Source organism: Myotis nattereri (assembly GCF_964212035.1).
Source record: "Myotis nattereri genome assembly, chromosome: 5".
NCBI classification, from domain to species: Eukaryota; Metazoa; Chordata; class Mammalia; order Chiroptera; family Vespertilionidae; genus Myotis; species Myotis nattereri.
This window is the reverse complement of record NC_138080.1, coordinates 78,408,374-78,432,952: the sequence shown is the minus strand read 5'-3', so window position 1 is coordinate 78,432,952 and position 24,579 is coordinate 78,408,374. Positions and strand designations below refer to the sequence as shown.

At 47.7% G+C, this 24,579-nt stretch overlaps 1 protein-coding gene across 1 annotated transcript; it reads left to right on the top strand.

The window, feature by feature from the left end:
- The first annotated feature begins 11,714 nt into the window (after positions 1–11,714).
- SMIM32 (small integral membrane protein 32) lies at positions 11,715–13,107 on the top strand. Its single transcript, XM_081090706.1, has one exon. It carries the CDS (start codon positions 12,207–12,209, stop codon positions 12,516–12,518), a length of 312 nt encoding a protein of 103 aa, XP_080946832.1. The 5' UTR covers positions 11,715–12,206; the 3' UTR covers positions 12,519–13,107.
- The last annotated feature ends 11,472 nt before the right edge of the window (positions 13,108–24,579 follow it).

Sequence of the window (24,579 nt, the reverse complement as noted above, 5' to 3'; positions counted from 1 at the left end):
AGAGTTCCAGTTTTCCTCCCCAAGGGTACAAATGCCATTTCCGTGATTCCTAGAGACCCTCCCGTCTCCCCTCCCACTGCACGCACGTGGCGTGTAGGATGCAGCCCAAGGGGAAATGCAAGGGGTCTCTTCTGGAAAACGGAGCCGACGGGCTGAGAAGAGCACGGGTGAGTGTGGAAACCAAGAGGCCTGCACTCCCCACAGGCCCCAGGTGTGCAGCTACCCTCAGGCCCAGGCCCTCCGGGCTGCGGTCACCCCCCACCCCCACCCCCCGCAAGGTCAGAGAGGAGGGGATCGGAGGTGAGAATGGGATCTGGGCCCAGGTCTCCGAGGAAGGAGAAGAGGAGACGCAGCCCCATAAACGCGCTCACACGGGTCGACCTGGCGGCGAAGACCCGGAGGCAACCCAAGCACAAGCGGAGGGCCATGCGGTTGGTGGCTCCATCTACAGGGACCCTGGGAGCCAGATGCAGGGCCTCCGGCAGAAAGAGGCCAGAACCGAGGCACAGGAGGCAGCGCTGTGCCAGCGCCACGGCCAAGGGAAGGGGAAGGGGAAGGGGAAGGCGCTTACCGCCAGCCTCTGGGCCTCCTCCGCGCAGAGCCTGGGTCTCGGTGACCTCAAGCCCGGGAGCCTGGGCCCGGGTGCAGCCGATGGAGAGCGAGGGAGCCAACACAGTGCCCGGCACGGCAGCCGTCCGGTCCTGTGAAGGGCTTGCGCGCCTTCCCGAGAAAGGAAAACGTGGGGAATTACTCCCTCGGGGGGGGGGGGGCCCGGTGAGCCGCCCCAGGCCCAACAGTCCCCTGCACGCGCGGCTGCTGCTCTTCCCTCGTGACCACTAGGCATGGCCACGGCCACGTGACCGGTGGGCGTGGCCACGCGCCTCGTGGGAGCCTATAGGATGTCGGCAAGTACAGCCGCTGCAGCTGCAGCCTCAGCAACAACAAAAGCCGCAGAGCACGTGCCAGGTGCAGCTGCGCAGTGAGGCAGCCGGCATGGCGCTGAGCGTGGAGAGGCGGCCGGAGGAGCACCGCTGAGCGTGGAGAGGTGGCCGGAGGAGCGCCGCTGAGCGTGGGGAGGCGGCCGGAGGAGCGCCGCAGGCAGAGACGTCGGGCCTGTCCAGTCTGTTCCGTTCCCAGCTGAGCGCAGCCCCGGAGTGAGTCAGCGCCGAAGCCTGTGGACCACAGAATCAAAAGAAATAGTAAGTTGTTCTTTTAAGCCACTCCATTTAGAAGCGCGATTACCGAAGCAAAAGATAACGCAAAGGGTGAAGGATGGCCCGGGAACGTTTCTCAGCATACTCAGCCTAACCAGAGGCGAGGAGTCTCCTCCTGGCACCCCAAGAGAAGGACTGACTCTGAGTGCCTCCATCAGCAGTGCCCTGGGAATGCAGGTCTGCGGTGTTTGGGTTCCCCAGTGCCCAGGTCAGGTCTGCTCCATCTATTCTAGATTCTAGAAAGAAACCCTGTTTCTCTCCACCAGTAGAAACCTCCGAAACAGCTCTGGCCGTCTTGCACAAGAAAACACACTGGCGAACAAGCTGAATGAAGCCGGTGGACAGTACTGCAGGGAGCAAAGGACTGAAAGGCACTGCACGCCTAGCGGGGAGGAGCTCGCAAGCTCGCTGGAGAGAAAGGAAGCAGGCCTGGGAACAGTGAAGTCGGTTTGCAAGGTTTTTAATGAGTGGTAGACAATAAAAAGGAGATGGTATACGCGAAATAAACCAGTCAGAGAAAAATAAATATCACATGATCTCACTCATATGTGGAAGCTAATAAACAAAATAAACTTATGAACAAAATAGATCCAGACACTGTTGAATGTCAGAGGAAAGGTGGGGTGAAAGTGGGGAGGGAGAATAACTGGGGGAATTATTTGCATATAGGCATAGCCTGTGGACATGGACAATAGTATGGTGAAGGTTTGGGAGGGGCAGGTGCGGGGTGGAAGGGGTCAATGGAGAAAAAAAGACAAAGAGGGCATCTGTAATACTTTCAACAATAAAGGTAAATTTTTAAAAAAAAGTCACAAAGCAGTCAGTGAATCATTGCCCAATGGGTGATAACACTCCCTTAGATTTCCAAACTGACAGCTATCCTGCTATCAGAGCACTTTCACATCCCTTAATTAAAGCAACAACCCAATGAGGTGGGCAGGGCAGGACTAATTACCTCCTTAGCATAGAAAGAGCTCAGGTAGTGCAGGGGTCCCATTGAGTGGGACCTCCACAAAGTTCAACACCTGGGGCCCTGAGCCCCATGAACTGGACTAGGTGCAGAGTGGGTGCCACTGAAGGCAGCTGAATGGGAGGGATGTCCTCGGGCTGTACAAGAGAAGAAGCATGGTCCCAAAAGGCAGCCTGGGGCAGAAGGAATGGTGCTTGCAGGGTGTTTCTCTGCAGTCCTCACCCCACGCCTCAGAGTCCCCCTGAGACACCTGTTAATGATGTAGCTCTATAGGTCGGGAGTGAGGCCTTGGAATCTGTATTTTATGGTGCTCCCCAGTGACTCTGATGGTCGACCACATTTGAAAACTATTGCCACAGAAGTCACCTTGCCAGATGGCATGTTTTTCAAGTCATCTTCCTAGTAGGTGGGGGAATTGGGACTGGGGACTCATGGTCCGGTGCTCTAGCTAGCTTTCTGGTCTTCACCAGGGAGGTGGGACTGATTCTGTTTTGGAAGGATGTGTAAGATCTGGACACGTAAGAAAGACGGGGGATAAAGCATTGAAGATACCAAGGAAGAAGTGGGGGTGAATAGTTCAATCCCACTCTATCCTATGCTGCATATCCGTTATTAAACAGCATTATGATGAAGCAAAAACTCAGTGAACAGGAAACACTAACAAGGGTTTGAGTAATCTCATTCTTCAGGGATGGCCTAGTTTGGATTTTGTCTCCTGTTTCCTGGAGGTGAGGAAACATCACTCTTACACTGGGACATGGGCAGGGGCCCCACCCCTGTCTGTCCTGGGATCTCAGAGCTCACCTGGAGTCAGAGAGCAGAGCCCTGAGGCAGGCAACCTGTCCCAATGAAGTCAGCAAGCTTCCTGGGTGTCCTGGCTTTAGACCACGATGGGGAGAGGCACCCCTCCCCCGATTCAAACAGGTTCTGCCCACAGAGATGGCAGGGAGAAAAGCTCGAAGCTGGCAGAGGGGGGAAAGACACACGGCTGCCTCCTCATATTTGAGATCCACCTGTTTGTTTGTTTGTTTAATCACCCTTTTCTACTCTTTGTCACAGAATCAGAGCCACTTCCTATCTGTATCAGAGGAAATGTGCTGTGTAAGTGTGCTCATAATTAGACCCAGGAAATTCACTCTTTAATAATCAGCCTGTTTTCTCCCTCCAGCTCACTAAGCCTCCCCCTCCTCCCTCCCGTTCTATTTTCATCCTATCCCCTCCCAGGTGGGGACTCCTTAAAGGGGCCAGCTGATTTGTCCTTTCCCTTCCTTCCCAAATGGCCCTTCCTGCCCAGCGTGGGCCTTTTCCTCCCCATGACTCAGAGCGAGGCTCAGAGCAAGGCTCTAAGGCAGTGGTTCTCAACCTTCCTAATGCCGCGACCCTTTAATACAGTTCCTCATGTTGTGGTGACCCCCAATTTCATTGTTACACATTGAACATAATTGAAGCATAGTGCTTAATCACAAAAACAATATGTAATTATATATGTGTTTTCCGATGGTCTTAGGCGACCCCTGTGAAAGGGTCGTTCGACCCCCAAAGGGCTCGCGACCCACAGGTAGAGAACCACTGCAGAGGAGCAGATTAGGAGGAAGGGCGCTATTTCGGGAGCTTGGAGAGTGGAAACGCCCAGACTCTGGCTCAGCAGATCCCAGCTCAGATTCTCTGCCGGGGCCGGAGGAGAGACCATCTCCACAAAGCCAAAAATGATGAGTGTTCCTTCCACCCTGGCTGTCCTCTCAAGAGGGTGCAGAGAGGATTAAAAGTGTCCTAACGATGCTGCTGTCAGGTCATCGTGAGCAGGCCTATGGCTCCAGCACCTACCTGTCAGGCCAGCAGAGCAGGACGGGGCTCCAGGGTCTGAAGGAAGCAGGAAGGAAGAAGCACTTAAGGACCGAGGACCCCAGAGAGTGGAGAGAAATAAAAAAGCAGATTACTTTTGCTATTCTTATACTTTTTTAATTATTAGTATTCCCATTATAAAAGTAAACCATGATCACTGGAGAAATTTTCAAAACTCTGGCACTCAGAAAGAAAATGAAAATCTCCCTAATTTGCTTGTGGTTTTCTTTGCGTATTTGTATCAATCTTAATCTACAAAGTCAAGTGGGTACGAAATGCAACATTCGTTTTCCCTTAGTGGGCCTCTGTGAGGAGCCCGGCACTTACTCCACTTCACCCCCCCACCCCTACCCCCACCCCACCCCCCAGCTATTCCACTGAAATGATTGAAGTCTCAGCTCTGGGTCCCCACAACTCGTCTCCTGGCACTGCTGCCTGGGGGCTGCAGGTGGGTGGTGGACATTCCTCTGTGCAGGCGTCCACCAAGCCTACAGGTCAGTCCTGCAAGTCCCTGCCACGTGGACCCTCATTTCCCATCCGAAAGATGCCTCCTTGCCATTTTTATGCCCTTCTGGAAGCACTGGCCCAGGAGTCCATCTTCTGTCCCAAAATACTTTGGAGCCGGAGGAAGCCAGTTGTGCCCCTGGGCACTTCCAAGCACACTCAGCTGAGCTTGTAGGAATTATTCCACCACCTTCCCCGGTGGGGCTGGGGAAGCCACCCATACTCTGAGGGCTCCTGCCTCCCTATGGCTCTATCTAAGAAAGGTATTTATTATCTCCCTCTGCACCCTCATCCCCAAAACTACCCGGTTTCTGTCATCCTTCCCCAGGCAGAGAGAGCCCCTCTCAGCGACCCGCCAAATCTAAGGTCACCTTGTCTCCCACCAACATCCCTCTCCTCTCCTACCCCACACTGCCCTGAGATCAGGGAGGTCTCCTGTCGCGTCAGAGGTGGGAAATGTGCCCCTCCCCAGGGCTGCCACATCAGATGGGGCAGTGTGTGCACTGCACAAATGTGCCCTGCTGAGCGGCGAGGGTGCAACAGGAGAAAGCCACCTTTTCATAATGCACCCCAAAGTGCCATGTAAGCTAGCCACAGCCAACCTAACTCATATCTGTTCCAAGCCTTAGACCCAGGCCTAGACTTTTAAAACTAAACAAAAAAAACCACAAAACAAAAAAACCTACAATCATTTGACTCCTTTGTTAAGTTGTGGTTCCTTCCCGAAGGCGGTTAATGTTGGGTAGTCTGACTGTCACCTGCCTGCAGGGAAGGGTCACAGGTGTTAGGAAATGCAGGGGGTCATCTTGGTCAACACTGGGTTACTCACACCCATGCACATGCATGCACGTGCACACATACACATACATGGACACTCCCAGCTCCAAATCTTTGGAGTTGGGGCCAGACCTGAATTTACAAAGCTCCCTGCGTGATTTGGAAGGAGTTGGGAGAGGAGGATGAGGGGGATTGAGGTCGTGTTCCTGGAGAAGCTGTCCCATAGCCTGCAGCAGCCTTTGGAGAGCGGCGCCAACGCTGCCCTTCTTGCCTGAGTGGGGGACCCAGGCCCAGGCCGTGCTAGATGGTGGGCTGTAAACCTCCGCATGCCCTTTACACCTCCAGGCATCTGTTTTCCCTGTTCGGTTCCAGTTGAGATGTTGAGAAAATCCACTCAGTGCCATTTCTGGGAGAGTGTCATCTTAAAGGCCTTCTCAAGGAGGGGTCTGAAGATTCTGAATCACCCACCCACTTCTCCAGTCCACAGAGAGCCCACAGGCAGCGTCCATGGGGAGGGGTGGGTGATGCTCCTTCCCCAGCAGTTCTGGGGTGCAGGACACGTGTGTCTCCCCAGAGGAAACTTCCAGGGTGGAGATACCCTAATCTCAGACCTGGGAGCCGAGCCCCGGGTCGGGGTGGGGTGGGGGGAGTGGGCGGGGAGGAACAGGTGGGGATTTCTATTGCCTCAGCACAAAATGGCAATGCTAACGTAGTTTCCAATTTAGATTTTAAAATACCACTGAAAGGACAGCTTCAGTTCTCTCACTGAAAACTTTTTTTAAAATCATCACATTTCTTCAAGAATCAGACCCTGGGCATATGTGTCCCTGCCCCCCTGTCAAGAAGTGACAGAGCAAAAGGGATGTTCACTCAGAATTTTTCATGACCAATGTGCTGCTTCTTTGGTTAAGGGTCCCTCCTCTGCCCCTCCTCCACATGTAGAGTCCCCTCTGCCCCAGGACTCTGGACAGCGCATCATGACGCCCACCTCCACCCCCAAAGATGATGCTGCCTAAAGGACCAGGAAAGACAGGAGAGCTGTCCCCTAGACACTAGCCATGGGTGATTGGCAGTAGGGTGGGACTTATCCAAAATTAAGATTATTGGGATCCCTAAGAGTTTTATGGGAGAGAAACCAAGGTGGGTTTTTTTTTGGTTGGTTTTGTTGTGTTTAAACTTTGGAAGAAAAAATAATACTATTTTATGGATTAGGAATAATCTTTTATGCTCCCAATTTTTGTAAACATGGAAATCCATTCCTATATTATAAGTATAGGTGGTGGTGGTAGGACGGGGGGTGTATTGTCAGAAGGATGACCCTCTGATTTGACCTTCCTGTTGATATAGAAAGTGACTTCAAGATTTGTGCCCATGAAAACAGGGTCTGCAGGAGGCCCAGACCAGCTGCCAGAGGCCCCATCAAGAAAGTAGAGAATTCTCTAGAGGACCTGGTTTGCAGGCTTGTCCTAGTCATTGAGGTGGAGTAGGTAGGAAGGGGATGCCTGTCCATGCAGACCCAGGACTAATCCCCTGAGATTCTGGGAAGTCAGGCCTCTAACTGCCCATCCAGGAGCCCAGCTCAGAGCAGAGTATGGAGGCAGAGCTCAAGCCTGCACCTGCTGCAGCTCCCCATCCTGGGCCAGCTCCCCACAGGCTGTCCAGAGCTCACTCCAGAGGCAGCCAGGAGAACGGTGTACTGATGACAGGAGTGGTGACACCCCTTTCAGTAGGTTCCCAATCCCAGAGCTTCTTGCAGATCTTTCCAGCTGGTGCTGCCCCTGGCCATGGGTGGGGTGACAGGTAGCCTGGACCATCATCTAGTCCTCTCTTCCGAGGCTCTCAGCCCCAGCCCCAGGCAGCCCTATGAACCACATAACTGACTCTCTCCATTCCTACCCTCTGATCCTGTAAGTCACTGCAGGCCCAGGGGGTCAGAAGAAAGAGACGGAGGCATTGTTTTTAGGAGGGAAGCCCTATTGTGAGCGCTCTCCTTATTGGACCACCTCTTCTTCACACCCATCCTTTCTCCAGTTATCCCACTCCAAAAAACAGACTCCAACCCCCACAAGAGCCCTGGCTGACCATTCTCCGAGCCTACTACTGTCCATTACCACTTGAAAAATCCCTTCATTTCAGAGTCTGGGCTTGGCCTGCTGGCTGTTGAGTTCTAACATGGTGATTCTAAAATGCAACCTTAACTTGCCAACCACTACGGGTGCCAAAGCCATGTGTAAAAACAAAGTCAGCCCTGGCCAGTATGGCTCAGTTGTATGGGCGTCATTCCATGCACTGAAATGTTGCCAGTTCAACACCCAGGGCACATTCTCAGTTTGTGGGCTCAATCCCTGGTTTGGGGCATTCAAGAGGCAGCCGATAAATATTTAATTCTAACATCAACGTTTCTCTCTCTCTCTCTCTCTCTCTCTCTCTCTCTCTCTCTTCCCTCCTCTCTCTCAAAAAATCAGTTTAAAAAAAAATTTAAAAAGAACAAAAGCAAGAAAAAACATTGCCAGGGGTAATGGTTTGAAAGAAAGGCCTGGAAGCCAGGACATCCTCAGCATTCACAGAAGAAGTGGGAGCCATTCCACAACAGTCTAATATGCAACCTCCTGCAACACACAGGGGAAACCAGCCAGCAGCAACAAACTCCAGCATTCAGACAGCAACATTTCACCCTTGATCTTCACCCCAGCCTCTTGGTGACGCTGAGTGGTTTAATAATAAATCCCCTGGTGTGCAAAAGAAACAGAAATAGCTCCGCCAGGCGCCGCAGACCAGCGCAGCACAGTTTATGAAATCGTGGGGCTCTAATGCTCCCAGTCTCCCAAGTTTCCATTAAACAGATGCCAAATGGCCCTACGGTGGCAGGAAAGGCACCCTTGCCTTGCCTCTCTCTGTCTCTCCCCGGATAGGCTGGCGGGGAAAGGAGGGTGTGTCACTCAGCGGCCATGTAATGGAAAAGAGGTTGCCCTGGGGTCCCAGCCCCGTGACCTCTGCTTGTCAACGCCAACCTCTGAGCCCCTTTATAATCTTTTTCGAGACTTAAATGTGTGGGTACACAAAGCTCCCTTAATGGAAGGTCGCTCTGGCTTGTGTAAAAAGCTGTGTAAACTTCATCTCTGCATTTACTTAGCTCCAAGCCTTGTTTAATTTCCTGCCCAGGGATATTCAGAGAACATGACTACCCTCTAGGGCCTCTGAAATCTTTCAGAAAAAAAACAGTGCCCTCCCCACTTTGGAACCAAAAGACCCCCCACAGAAAGGCAAGATACCTCCTCCAACTTGACCAAAAGGGGAGGCAGTTTAACCAAGTGCCCTCTGCTGCGTTTCCCATTATTAAGAGGAGGGACAGGCACGGCTACAGAACCCGAGGCTCTCTTGCACCATGGCCTGGCTGTGTGACCTTGGCAAGTGCCACCACTTCTCAAGGTTCCAGCTTCCTCGTTGGGAAAATGGGGCAGATAACAGTGCCCATCTCACAGGTTGCTGTGAGGAAAAAGATCGTGCAGAGGCCCAAGCTAACGCTCAGCCTGTGGGAAGAGGTCCACGAATGGCAGCTGCTGGAACAGCTCTGCCATTGGAGGCAGCCATGGCAGCGGCTGAGTGCATGGACTCTGGAGCCTGGCTGTCTAGGTTCAAGTCCCAGCTCCACCCATGCACAGGCTGCAAGACCTTGCATGTGTTACTTCTGCAAAATTCAATATGATGATGAAAAGCAGCAGCTTTGGGGGAAAAATGAGCAGTGCACGTGACTCCATGTTCACAGATTTCCCCTCCTAAACCCCAACACGAGCAATGGAGTTGCAGGAACCCCCCTCACCATCCACACCAAATCCTTCACAGACTCCCCCTGCTCCATACCCATTTCCTGAATGCTCACAGCAAATTTCCAGAACAAGACCAGAAATCACCTACCACAAACCCCCATTTTATAGCCCGAGATTCCACTGAGGACCTCCCTACTGAGCTGCCCAGGCTTCCTGCTACCACCTAGTGTCATACTTGACCTCATAGGTGGCCTGCAGAGGAAGTGGAGACAGAGGAAGTGTTACTCCCCATGCAGATACAAGGAGGAAATTCTAGGCCAGACTCCAACCAAGCCCTGCCGTTAAGCCTCACCAGGATCCAGGGAGTTACTGACAGCCCAGGTTCCACCTGGATAAACTCCCCTCCATCCAACCCCCAGGCTGACCCTCCCAGTGGCTGACAGTGTTGATCAGGAAGCCTGTTTTGGTTTCACATCATATTGCCTGGGGTCCTCCTGGCTAAGCAAAATGCTGTCCAAAATAGGTCAGGCCTTCAGAGAAAGGCACATGTCCGAGTGGCCCACTTCCATGACTGCTGCGTCGCCGCCTCTGTGGCGGCTGTCCTGTCCTCTTGGAGTCAGCGCTCCCATCTGGAAAAGGGAGGGTGGACCTAAGCAGCAGCCAGGCACAGGGACTCAGGGTCTGATGCCCCTGGAACATACTGGCTCCCCACAACCAAGGAGTGCAGAGGGGCAGTGCTGAGTCCTGCCAGGTCCTGCAGCCCACGCCATCCACACACACAGCCCCCTCCCAGTCTAGGGAGGCCCTCAGACGCCCGTCCATGGGATTAAGAGGAAAACACTGCAGAGAGCCTCTGGAGCACATCTGCACCTCACTCAGCCGGCAGTCAGACACTCTGCAGGGGCAGGACTTGGAACACAATTTCAATGTCAGACAAAGAGCTCACAGAGGTGTTTGTCCTGGGCTGAGCTGAGATTTGTGGGAATGAGCTGTGGTCAAAACTGGCCTTGCACAGCTTGGTTGTTCACGTCACCCAGGTGGCTGAGTGTAAGGTGCAGAGAGGGAGAGGGGGATAGCTAACTCTTCTTCAGCCAGTGCTCACCAAGCACTCCCCATGCACTGCACCTCCTGACAGGGGAAGGAAGATAGCTGTGAATTTGGCTGATCTTGTAGGGCTCTCAGACAAGTGACCAGGCAACAAACTGGGACTAGGCTGGGGTGAGGTGCCTAGGGTGCCACGTGGAAGGAGGCACACTCACTCTTGCCTGCACCTGCAGGACCTTTTCCAGTTTAATGCCCTGGGCTTCTCACCTACCTCTCCTTAATTCTGCCCCTGTGAGACAGTGACAGTCCAGGGTGGTCTTTCTTTCTTTCTTCCTTTCTTTCTTGAATTAGAGAGAAAGAGGAAAGGAGGGAGGAACCATGAGAGGGAAGGAAGAAAAGAAGGAGGAATGAAGGGAGGGAGGGAAGGAAGGAGGGAGGAAGGAAAAAACACTGATCTGTTTTTCCATTTATTTATGCTTTCACTGGTTGATTCTTTTTAAAAAAATATATTTTATTTATTTTTTACAGAGAGGAAGGGAGAAGGATAGAGAGTTAGAAACATCGATGAGAGAGAAACATCGATCAGCTGCCTCCTGCACACCCCCTACTGGAGATGTGCCCGCAACCAAGGTACATGCCCTTCACTGGAATCGAACCTGGGACCCTTCAGTCTGCAGGCTGACGCTCTATCCACTGAGCCAAACCAGGTAGGGCTCACTGATTGATTCTTGTATGTGCCCTGACCAGGAATCAAACCCACAAAACTTGGCGAGAAGCTATGCTATAACCAACTGAGCTACCCAGCCAGGGCCTGTTGGTGTTTCTTGAGAAGTGCAGGGGTGGTGGTGGCCAGGGCACTGGTTCCCATTCTAGTCTGGGAGGATTGGAAGGTTTCTCAGAGGAAGTGAGGAATTTAGATTCCTGGAAAAAGAGACTGCCCTCCTTGCTTCCTCCCTCAGTCCTGCTGACTGCTCACCTCTGTCCTGGCCACCAAGCCTAAGCCAGGGCTGCCGAGAGCAGGTGGGCCATTGCCAGCATCACACCTTCTCCTGTCCCTTTTTCGGAACTGGCCAGCCCAGGGAGCTGAGTGAATGAAATCCTGGTGTGAGGAGCACATGTACCCTCAAGACACAGCAGAGAGTTGCCTGGGCCCACCAAAGCTGTCCCATCTTGCCTGGGAGTGTCCCTGGCTTCCCCTGGAGGCTGTGTGCCCTGCCCGAGAGACCCAGCAGCCAGAGGGGCTCTGCAAACCAGGCTTGGCTGGCAGGGAGAATGGCAAGCAGGATAAGGAAAGCAGGTGCCCATGCCTGGCTGAACCTTGACTCCCATTCAGCTTGCTGTCCACAACTGTCTGCTTTGTGTGCCTCTGTTGATAGATCTGCACCCGTTTCTTTGTCTGTCAGTCTTTCAGTGACCCGGTGTGTCCCTCAGTGAGTGTTGTGAGGTTGGGCAGGAGCAGTCACAGCCCTGTCCCATCTCACCCTCATTGGTTCTCAGCGGCTCCCAGAGGACAGCCTCTGTCAGTCCCGCCTCCACCCAACCTGAGCTTGCTCAGAGCCGCCTCAGCGCTCAGTCTGCTCAAGACCAGAGCGCAGCAGCCCAGGCAAGTGGGACAGGTTCGCCGCACACCCGGCGTCCGGACAGGGACCGGAGGCTGCAAGGGCGGGAGGCGGCAGCGCGGGACAACTCCCAGCTTCGCCCTCCGTGCATCCCGACGGCACCCAGCAGGGACCCGCGTTGCAGCCGCTGCAGCCCACAGGCGTCCCGGAGCGCGAGCGCGGAGCTCACCGGAGCTGGGGGTTCGAGCCCTGAGGGTGATTTGGCACCGCGAGTGGTGACGGCGAGACACAGGGAAAGCCCAAGGGGCGCGGGCACGGAGCCGTCCAGCGGACACCCCGGGGGTCCTCCACCTCACCGGGAGGAAAGCTGAGCTCGGAGGCACCGGAGTGGCCGCGGCCCGGGCGCCCCGACTCCCGGTCAGTCGCGCGCAGCGGGGCGGGGCGGGGGGGCAGGACGCGCCATGGAGGCGCGGGGCAGCGCCAGTCTTCGCGAGGCGCAGTGAGCGAGCTGGCCAGGGACCCGCGGGCCATGTACGGGGACGTGTTTAACGCCACCGGCGGCCTCGAGGCGGAGGTGGGTGGCGCGCTGGCTTTGGCGGCCACGGTCAAGGCGGAGGGCGCTCTGCCGCTGGAGCTGGCCACCGCGCGCGGCGTGCGGGACGGCGCGGCCGCGAAGCCCGACCTGCCCACCTACCTGCTCCTCTTCTTCCTGCTGCTGCTCTCCGTGGCGCTTGTCGTCCTCTTCATCGGCTGCCAGCTGCGCCACTCGGCCTTCCCCGCGCTGCCCCACGACCGCTCGCTGCGCGACGCCCGCGCGCCCTGGAAGACTCGGCCGGTGTAAGGGCTCAGCAAGCCGGGCCGGCGGCCTCCGGGTTCGCGTCTCGCTACCAGCAGTCGGTGTGAGCCGAGCAGGGCGGGCCTGACCTCAGGGGTTCGATGGACCTGACCTTTGCGGGTCGCCAGACCCAAGCCCCTTCCCGACCTCGAGCGGCAACCTGGGCGTAAAGGAAGTCGGGCTGCCTAGGTTGCCGCCCTAGTAGCCCTGGGGTACCGAGGTTCTGACCCCCTGGAGAGCCTTTCTTCCCAGGGACGGCGGGTCCAGCTGGGACATTCCTGAGAGAAGGCGCACCGCCGGCTGACTTCCTCACTTTGCGCACGGAAGGGGCAGGCACAGAGCGCAGGCCACTAGGACCTGAGCGTGAACTCAGCCTGACTTTGTGAAATGATGGCCCTCGGGGACCGCGTGCCCCAGGAGACGCGGAGTTTCCCTGGGTCCCGCCTAGGGGTCGGAGGACCCAGCTTTTCCTGCGGGCACGGATGGAGGGGAAGCCGGTCTAGAGACACAGGGTCCCGCCGGCAGCAATCTGTAGTGGGAATCCACGTCCCACATCTCCAGGGGCCGCATTTCTACAATAAAACCTCACCGAATTAGACCCAGTGCTGAGAACGCTCTGGTCTGTCTTTGCGCCACTTTGGAAAGCGGGGTGGGGGCTGGGCACTCTTACGAGCATCCTGAGAGCCAAGCGCTGCCGCCTCCTGCCTTGCTGTGGTGTGGCCCAGGTCAGTTTCAATGCAGCTTTCCCCCTGGGTCGGTCAGTTACTTGCTCTGGGAAGTGTTTTTAGAACAGGACTCAAAGAGGAATTGCTGCCTCTTCTGCTGGGGGAAAAAACAATTGCCCTGAAAGGGGGCTCCGTGGCAACTTTTCCTTCCCTGTCCTCTCCTTTCCTCCCTGGGCCTGAACCCTTCTAAGAGCTATTTCTGGATCAGAATCAGGTGGTGAAGGAAGGGCCTAAGGGTCAGGTGATGGGGACAGCCAGGCAGGATTTCTTCCCAAATGAGGCAGGAGGCCAGCTCTAGGGAGCACAGCAGAAAGCAATGGATGAGTAAACCCCGCCAGGAGACAATCTCAAAGAGCCTGAGAGGGAAAAGTTGTGATAACCTTGACTTTTCAAAGTGAGCCTAATTCTAGGGAGTTTATGGGCATTTGAAATCGTTTCAGGAGTCTCCTGGCTCTGGGGCACTAGAGCTGAATGTTTGACTGAAAACTGATTTGGTAGATTATCTAATCCAGTGTCCTAAACCATCTGGGGTCACTTGTGTGTTGAGAACCTGAAGAATGCTGAGGACACTTGACTCTGGCAGAATGCACACAGGCACACAATTCTACACACCTTTGTACAACCCTTTGGAAAGGGTTGTCAGAAACCTATCTAAGGACCCAGGCTAAGTCTGGGAAATGTGTGCTAGGGCTGGAGTCTCAGGCCAGAGCTCCTCACCACTTCCCACTTGTGTCTAAGAGTCCCTCCTGTCAACAGATATGAGCAGAAGACATTTCACCTTGGGCTTAATTATTTGTTTTGGAGAGCTAACACCAGCCAAGTCCTAATGGTGCTAATTCTGTGATAACTCACAGAACATTTTAGTTTAGTCTTTGGAAATGACACCAGATCTCTCCAGGCTATACAGCAAGGTTAACTCAGCGAATCTGTGTGAACCTTGGAATAAACGTAAGGAGTTATGAGGAACCCTGGCTGGCATAATGAAGTCACACAATGCTGCTATGGGGGATTGATCTGGGGGCTGGGTGGGGGGTTAGGAGATAATGTAGAGGCAGAGTGTTTCTCTTCCACATCTCCCCATGGACAGACCTGAAGGCAGTGTGCAGAGTGGCCAGAAGCACATGTTCTGGAGTCCCACTGTCCGGCTTTAAACTCCAGCTCCATTGCTCACTGGCAATGTGACCCTGCACAACTTAATCTATTTCGCCAGTGTGGCTCAGTTGGTTGGGCATCCTCCCACGCAAGGAGAGGTTGGTGATTGATTCCCGGTCAGGGCACATGCCTGGGCTGTGGGCTCGATCCCCAGTAGGGGGCGTGCAGGAGGCAGTTAATCAATGTTTCTGTCTTTTCCCTTCCTTGCTCTCTAAAAATTAATAAATCAATAAACGATTCTTTAAGAGAGAGAGAGAGAGAGAGAGAGAGAGAGAGAGAGAGAGGAGCTGGCCCACAAACAAAATGTGGTCTTCCTGGGGACTACAAACAAAAGTGCCCACAAACAAATGCAAGGGTTGATTCTTGCAGGGGAGAATATGAGTGAATGATTAGCTTAGAAGTCACCCGGAGTTCCTGGGCCAGAATCAGCTAAAGTCAGAGTGATCCAGGAGGCTGTTGGGATCCCTTCATAAAATACAAGGCACACAGAGGTTAAAGCTAAAAAGTGCCAACATGGAGACAACTTAGAAAGCATCCCTCTGAGGTCTCTAAAGGGTTACAATGGCCTCAGCCTCTGAAACCAACGGCTTCAGTACTTCAAGTGAACAGACCTTTCTGGAAGAAACTCCTAGGTAACTGGGCCTGCAGAGATGGAATATAGAAACCAAGGGGGGTCAGTGAGAGGAACTAGTCTAAGGTTCTACTTTTTGTCAGCACTGTGACCCTGGACAATTTCACTCGCTTTTCTAGGCAAGTATTAGACCAGTTGAGCAGTAATGGTTCCTTTCTCACGTTGGACCTAGTCCCAGATTTTCCCTGGAAAGCCGGGATGTAGCTGCATTCATCTGCCCTCTACTGATATGCAGGTAAGTGGACTACAATATGGTAATTGGACATTTAGATGGACATCAGGTTTATACCCACTTCCTCCTGCTCTCTGCTCTTCTGCAGTCCCATGATGCCTTGGAACCACCTTTGGAGAGCTGGGCATGACAGGCTAAAAATAGGGCCCATGACATAGGTGTTTGGACTGGGAGCAGACAAGAAGGATGAGAATATACTTTTGATGGGAGGTGAGGGGTGGGGATGGAAATTAGGAAAGTGGTTGCAGATGCTAGGTAACAAGGAGAAGTAGCATATTGTAGTGACCGAGAGTCTCAGTCCTAGAGCGAGGTAACCTGACCTTGATCATCCACTCTATGCCTTGATGATGTTTCTGGATGTCTGAGAGCCTCAGTTTGCTCATCTTCAAAATGGAGATAATAGCATCTGCCTCATAGGATTCCCAACATTGCATGAGACATTATAGGTAGTGTTTAGCTCATGTTTGATATGTACTAAATCAGCAGTTCTCAACCTGTGGGTCGCGACCCCTTTGGGGATCGAACGACCCTTTCACAGGGGTTGCCTAAGACCATCGGAAAATACATATATAATTACATATTGTTTTTGTGATTAATCACTATGCTTTAATTATGTTCAATTTGTAACAATGAAAATACATCCTGCATATCAGATATTTACATTACGATTCATAACAGTAGCAAAATTACAGTTATGAAGTAGCAACGAAAATAATTTTATGGTTGGGGGTCACCACAACATGAGGAACTGTATTAAAGGGTCACGGCATTAGGAAGGTTGAGAACCACTCTACTAAATGCTCTGAATGTGAGCTATCATTCTTACTAAACAGGATAATCATTCCAGAAATGTTTGCAGTAACACAAACGCTAAATGCTTTCCCTCAGTGACTTGCAGTTCTTTCTAAAAGGCATGTACTATCTCAGAACAGTAAAGAGGTCTGCCACTTCCCAGTGTGTATGCCAAGCTGGAAGGCAGCTGTCCTAGGCCCTTTCTCACTGTGCTTTCCACTAAACTAACTCATCCACTCACATGGCTTCAGGTGCTTTTCAAATAACTCTCTCCAGACCTTATCCCTGAGCCCATTCAACACCTCCATCTGGATATCTCATAAGGAACCTAAAACTCAACACGTCTAAAACTCACCTTTCCATATAAATTGGGTTTTCCGCCAGTCTTCTCCATCTCAACAAATGGCATCCCATTGCCCAAAGTAAAAAATACATGATGGTCATTCTTGACCCCAAACTGTTCTTCATCCTTCCCACATGCAATACATCACCTCCTAGACACCATTCTACTCCATCTACTCCCCTCCATCTCCAGCAGCACCAACCGAATTCAAAGCCCAGCATCCACTTTTGCCTCTCGCCAATCAACATACACATCTGATCCAGTTATTTGCTCCAGCCCCTGTTTACATTCCAATGGCTTCTCCTGGATCTGAGGAATTAAAACAAAACTCTAATCTTGACCTACAAGACCCAGCATCATCTGACACCCAACAACCTCTCCAGCCTCATCTCCTCACACTCTTGTAGTCCAGGCTCTAGTGACTATGGCCTTTCAATCCCTCAGGACTTTCTGCCTAAGCTGTTTGGTCCTACATTTGGCCAATGCCTTATCCTTCCGGTCTCAACTTAAATATCTCTTCCTCAAAAAGGACTTGCCTGCCTGGCCAGTGTGGCACAGTGGTTGATTGTCGACCAAGAGGTCATGGGTTTGATTCCCGGTCAGGGCACATGCCGGGGTTGTGGGCTCAATCCCCAGGGGGCTTGTAGGAGGCAGCCTATCAATGATTCTCTCTCACCATTGATGTTTCTCTCTATCCCTTTCCTTTCTCCTCTGAAATTAAAATATATTTTTTTAAAAAAAGGACTTGCCTGAGTGCAGATCAGTTTTATTCATTTATAGCCCCCAGTCAGCTCCCTTATCACAACTATTAAATAGCTATACACGTCATAGCCTAATTAATGTCTCTCTTTCCCTACTCACACGGAAGCTGATGTCTGGGACAGCATCCATCGTGTTTACTACTGCCTTCCCAATGCCTGTCGTCGTGATAAACACAAAAGAGGCAATGAAGTATTTGTTGAATGAAACATAGTGGAAAAACAGAGCTAGAGGTTAAGATAAATTTGTCCATGGGTTCTTCCTCTGAACTCTTCCCCTTTATTTTCTGCCTTAAGCTTGTATAAGATGAAATATTGAGTTGAACTTTTCTTATTGATTCATAGTCCCCAGTGGCCAGTTTCCTGGAGGTGGTAATCCGAAAAGTTGTTAGTAGCTGATATTTCTTGTCTCCGTCTATGTAACACTCCATTATTATTGTTATCTCCCACAGAGACTAAAAGAACATACAATTTAAATGTTTGTTCCTTTAGCTGTTTCCGCTTGAATTACCCCTTTTCCTGCAGGGATCCCAAGATCTTTACTGTACCATTCATACGCCTTCTGAATTGCCTTGACAAAGAATCAGCTAAATCACTACTTCACACACCGACTTCCTCACCTCTTCTTGGATTTAGATCAAAGATTTCCTTCTCAGCAAGCTTCCCTGGCTTTTTGATCTAAAACTTCATCTTCCTCCCACCCCAACCCCCTGAATATTTCAAATCTCCCTTTCCTGCTTTTCCACCTTAGAACTTACCACTACCTATGCTATATTTCACTTAGCTTGTTTTATGTCTCTGTAACCAGAATGAAGCTCCTTGAGGGAAAGAATTTTTGTCTTATTCCTTTTATCCTCAGCCTGACATCTTATATGCCCTCAAATATTAGTTGAATGAATGAGCAACCAACCAAATACTGCTCAGGACCAGAAAAGATACAAACAGAAAAACAGAAGCAGAGTCTATTTTCAGTTTCCTTCTCCATTCTGCTTTTTCTCCACCCTCCAAAACTGGAGAGCCCTAACTAGATGGGGATTGAACACACTAAACTGTTAGTTTCACTTTCCATGAGGACAGGAGGTGACTCCCTGCTGCCCAGCATAAAGCCTGACTTGCAGAGAACACTACAAGTGTTTGGAGAGAGGAAGTGAATGAGCAAGTAAGTATTAATTAGGTTACATTCTAAACTGTTGTAACAAAGAACACTCCCCATCTCCAAGTTTCTTGTGCACATATAACCTTCCAGGAGTAGCACAGCTATCACCCTATCCCCTGGCTTCTACGCCCACTTCAAGGTGGTTATTCTAGTTCCTGCCATCATACCTGCATTCTGGCCATTGGGAAGGGAAAAGGAACAAGAACATTACTCTTTGGTGCCTTATGCCAAAACAGTGCTACACTTCTGCTCAAATCCTATTGGTCAGAAATTAGTTACAAGGCCACATCCAGCTAAAAGAGAGGCTGGGAAATGTGGAAATGTGGTAGGCAGCTGGACAGAGGTGTTCTGTAATTAACAAAGGGGAGAATGGGTGTTGGTAAACTTCCAGTAACTCATTAAACAGACAATAAAAAGAAAGCACCATTCTTTTCAGATGCTTATCTTTGCAGTCTTACTGCTAATACTAACTACTTTGTGCTTACAACCATCATCACCTTCACTGCTGTATAAACACATTCTGTAAAATTCAGAGAATTTTATGTCAAGAAAGGCAACCAAGGAATGTTTATTATTAATTAATCTTAACTAATGGTGGTATAGCCCAAATCCTCCTGTGCTTCCCTCCCCGCCACAATCACACGTAGTCTTCAGCAAAGTTAATCTTTTACCCTGTAGTACAAATATAGGTCATTATGTTGTCTCTATGGGATCTAAACCAGGGCGCTGAAATCAAACTACTGGGCTCTTAACACTGCCATCCCTTAAGTTATAAAATAAAAACTACACTTTTTTGGTTATTTTCTCATCCAATACATCAAAGAAAGTATATCCTTTCTCTAGGAAAATATTGTTACTTTGTTAGGTTCTCTAACCAATAATTCCAGGAACCTGATAACTTTGGAACAAAGATCCAAAAGTTCAGAGAATATGAGTGTTCTAGTTTCTTTCTTCTCTTATGAGGCATGAAATAGAGATCTAATAAAGTGCTGAGCTAGAATCCATTCAACTAAGAATTCTCATTAGACAATTTAAAAGGTGAATTCTAGTACTCTCATTCATCCAACCAATATTGGAGTGCTTACAAAATATGAAGAACTGTTCTGGCAGTGGGAACATAGGTCTGGTCTCATATAGCTGAAATTCCCATGAGATATGACAATCTATAAAAAGAGTAAAGAAATATTATATATGTAACATGTTAGATGGTGGTACATGTTATGAGGAATGAAAAACTTTCCTTTTCTTCTTAATGCCCAGGGTCTTTTATTCCCTTTCTGAATGCCTTCCTAGATTAATCCCAATTGGCTTTTTTTTTTTTTTTTTTTTGTCACTTCAGTCATCTCAGTAAAAGATCTGGATAGATAGGTTTGATGTTATACATTTTGGAAAGGTCTGCAATTGAACAAAATAAGAAATAGCGAAGATAGCAAATGCTCTCTGATATGGAATTCAAGAAACACTTTAGACCCAAACAAATTTCTCTGAGAACCCTTTCCACCCATAATTGGTTAAGCTTTTGTCAAAGAAAGGAAGGGGCCGATGTAGAGTGATTACCAGAACAGGTTAGAAGGGTACACACATAAAAGTGTAGTCGTTAGCTAGTTTGTGGCTTTCTGTACTGTTAAAATTCTCCACATTTATCTCATGTAAAAGTATTTTAAATGAAATAACAGGTGAGGTTTTTATTGGGTGGGAGATAGGTAGGAGAGTAAGGCAAGTTAGAAGGAAGCTTTCAAATTCATCCCCAACTTCAAGACTGCCTCAGGAAATGCCTCTCAGGAAGTACGCATATATCCACTTGATAGAATATGGGTAATGAAAGAATGTTTACCACCAATCCAAATGCCCCTTCCACCTCCCACCCAACATACTCTAAGATGGAAATGGTTAAGCAAGCTGCCAACAATTGCTTTTTATATTTTCCCTATAGCCTCATTCCCCTTGCCTCTAAAATACAACCACAAAAAGTGATTTAGATAAAAATACAGATTCTCCCTCACACAAGTCAGTTTATTAAAAATAGGCTTACAAACTCAGCAACAACCAAAACCACAGTAATATTTAAATATTCTTTGAATCATGTATACTACAGAACTCTTAAAAAGTACTTTCTTATAAGTTTGCTAGCCTGCTGATACTTGTAAATACTTATACAATATAAACAGCATCAAAACTGCTGTAATATGGAAAAGCTTTGGCCATCAAGTCTCAGGTCTAAAACGGGAGCAATTGATCCCCTCATCACCGAACTGTTTGGATAAAGCAATTTGAAAACTAATTACCTTAAATCTGAGAGAAGCCCAACACCTCTCATTGTTCACTAAAACCTTTTGCCAGAACAAATTTTTTTTTTTTAAATATCCTTCTAAAACAGCAAGTGAAGTCACTACTAAATACTTTACTAAATAAATGCCTTATACTTGAAATAAAAAGGCATAAGAAGGAACTGATTTGAATAATTGGATTACTTTGATATAATTTTTTTTCTCTAAAGAGAATAGTAAGAGCTGTTATGTTTACTATTTGGTGTTAAAATATTTAGTTTGGGTTTTTCTACTTTTCTATGGGCACACATGAACTTTCACCATCCCTTCCTAAGCAGGATGTTTACATTTTTAGTATATGCAACAGACGTGGAAAGGCGTGCACTTGATGGGGATAAAACTAATCTGTGATTTAAAATTTTTTAAGATGGAAAAAATAAAGAAAAACAAAGCTAATTCACAAAGCGGATAATCAAGGGTTGATCTACCAAAGTCAAGCAACATCAGAAACAATTCCTCTAAATCAAAGAAGATATGTAAGAGATAATAAAAATATGAGTTCTTATATGCCAGACACTGTTCTTAGTACTTTATTTGTATCATTCTATTTAATCTTCCCCAAATCCTATGAAGTAGGTAGACTTTTACTTTGCAGATCAGGAAACTGAGGCACAGAAAGGTTAAGCACAAGCTAAGGGCACAGAGTTAAGAAAGCTCTGAGGGCCAGGATTCTTATGTAGGCAGGCAGCCTCCAGAGCCAGCTCTGCTACGAGCTATTCTATCTCTGGATCATGGGTCAAGACCTTCCATTTATAGATGGATCTAAAGAAGGGAAATTAGTGGTTAAACTAAAAAAACCCAGACTTTAGATCCAAATCCTTTTTCAAAACAGAACAAAACTAGCAAAGAATAACACATCAACACTCTTAGAAACAGAATGGGAAAATATTAATCATTCTGAGCAAAACCTCATGCTGAGTGGCAAGACATGATATTTCCATTTTCTATCATTAGTGCACAAAACAGCTCGTCACAGCAACTAATACTCTCTCTTTTTTATAACTCCAAATAAGCAAGTTAAGTCAAAACAGAGCACACACACAAAAACAGAGAAACACACACACACACATTAAGCAGGTTTTGAGGTTTATTAAAATAAAGTATTAGCAAACAATATGCAAAAATGAAGTTCTTACGAGTTATGGCTTTGAAAAGCATAATATAGTAAAACCTAATACATTTTTATAAGTATAAAAAAGATAACAGAATGGAAGCATGTTGCTAGAATTTCACTTACTACAACATAAACAGAAGCAGAACAAGTACAAATAAGAAGCAGACCTATAGTGCAGCCATTGGTTTGGTCTTTATTATCTGCATATAGAAATATCTATTTGAGAGAACATGGACAGGTACATATAAACATCCAGTTTTCATTATAATCTTATCCAATTTTAAAATAAGTAATTTTCAAAATGTAACTTAACCAATCAGGTTAAAAAAAAAACCCACTTCTATTACCTTCAAGAGTCCCTACAGTTAAAAGACTTTATGAATGAATCAGAGCAACATCATCTGAAATGGGAAATCCAAATCTAAAAGATTTTCTTTTATAAAGAACCTAGGCTTGTCTGACCTCACTGGAACTTGGTTATAGCTAACACCAACTGGTACCTAATAAAGGGGATAAAAATCTATCTTACACAAAATTCTGAACTTTTTAAAAACAGCATCTTCAAATAAAACCTTACAGGACAATAGAATGATGATCTTAAGAATGTTAAGAACAGATTTAGATAAGAACCATGCAAACCTTTTTCACTCTGCCATGAATGACAGGAAAATCCTGCTCTGACTAGATCTTTTCAACAAAACAACTCATCACTGGTTTTACAGCAGTTGCTACCAGCAAATATTATAGCATAAGCTCTTACTTTAAAAATATATATTTATGTAAAATCTCTCATTGGTTTTTGTTAACCATCCAATTTTTGGGTAATACTTCAATTATAAGATAGTTGTATGTTAGAAGATAAGTTTATATTATTAATAATCCAGTATAACAACGGCTTGATAAACACTGTTACCTCTTGTAGTCAGGGCACGCTGAACCTGAACTGCAATCCAGTGGATTCCAGAGAACTGTCCAAGTTTCTGTGCAGCAGGTAAAATTGTTGCTGCAGAAGTGATGCCTTGAATTCTCACCTTCCATACATGGATGATCTCTGAGAAGAAAACCTCCCCAGAATCCCACCTGCTTCCATGAGGAAAATGCTGTTCTGGGGAAAACAGGTATCAAACCTGAGATTACCCCCCGCGAAAAGCTACCCTAGTTAATAGCTGAGGAGACCATCCATAAACCAATACTTACGAAAACTCGCTCCCATAAAAATCACCAACACTTCTAAAACCACCAGGCTATCTACTACCTTAAAAGGTCCGTGTTTATCTAGCTGATGAGTATGAGGAGGAAACGTTTATATTCCTACGAGAGACTAAGTGAGGCTTTAAATAAGAAGACAAAGAAGGGCTCTCACGCTATTAAAAGTCAACAGGTCCAAAATTTAAGTCATCATTGGAAGTTGAATTCAATAATTACCTAAAGGTTCTTCCTTCTTCAGAAAGTATAAAAGGTACTAATATATTTTAAGTGGGAAAGCGATAATAATCCAAAGTAATATTAAGCAAATAACTAGAAAAAGTATGAAGAAATGGATCTGAACTGGTATATTAGATGCTCTCTATAACAGAAGCACAGAGCTGAAACTGGTACTATAAAACTTTAGAGTCCCTCTGCTACTGGTAGGATTTGATTTTTTGTAAAAACTTTCTCCCTCAGCAGAACACTATTACAGGAGGATCATTTCCAGCAGGTCCCTTCAAATACAGTACGTTTTTTAATGTGAGCCCCAATTCTTGTCTTGATAATACATTTCAGATCTGAATACTTGACCATTTTACATCCTAAAAGAATGTCTTACTCTCAAATGTATGAAAAGTACATGGCTACATCCTCTTTCTGTACTATTAGATGTAGCTTCTTGAACTATCTAGTAATTTTACACTGGATTTGACCTCAGAAACCCAGCCAATTCTATTATCACAGTTTCTTACATAACAATAAAATGTGAAAAATTATTTATATTCTGATGTATGTATTTGACATTTTGGTTGATGTTTCCTTTGAATTTTCTCTAAAGAAAATATGTTAGCTTTAATAGGCCAATAATATGCTTACTAAGTTTTCATTTCATAACTTAAGTCAGGCAATACCCACCAGACCATAATATCCATTATGTAGCGATGTTAGTCAAATGCATCTCTTAAATTCTGTTTTCTCCTCTGCCAATCAGCATCTTTCTGTTGCTTTAATTCATTACCGAAATCAATTTTGATTCTAGTCTTCTTTTTGCATTTACCAAATTGGTTGTAATTTTATTATTCCCAGACTGTCTTTTCAGCTGGCATATATTAACATGTTGTATATGCTATAAAATGTGATTATTGTAATGGTGGCAATGTTTTATAAACCATTCTGGAAATTAAATAAAAACGTAAAACTATAATTTTCTGAAATAGTGTCTTTCAGAGGTACTTTCTTTTCATTAGTCAGAATTTCATTTAGTTTTTAAAAATCTTACTGGCAACTTTTATTTCCCATCCATGGATATTGGGCATCTTTGGGAATCATAGAAGCAGCCAGATTAAGTTTTCATTTAAAATCCACGAGTGTGGAATTGACAACTTTTAGTAAATACAACAGACTTCTACTTCTCCATGAAACTCTTAACAGTTAATAGTTTCAGGACTGTCATTCATGAGACACAGTTCCTTAGAAAAACCACAGAAAAGGCCAATCACATAAAATCCTGCTAACTCTAAAAGCTGTGACATGAATAAAAACTATTTTTAGTTAACTCAATGGAAAGTCTCAATAAAACAATTCCATAGTTTCCTTCAGTTCAAGCCCACTGAGGTTGATTACATGTTTCTATCATTCAACCTGGTGTT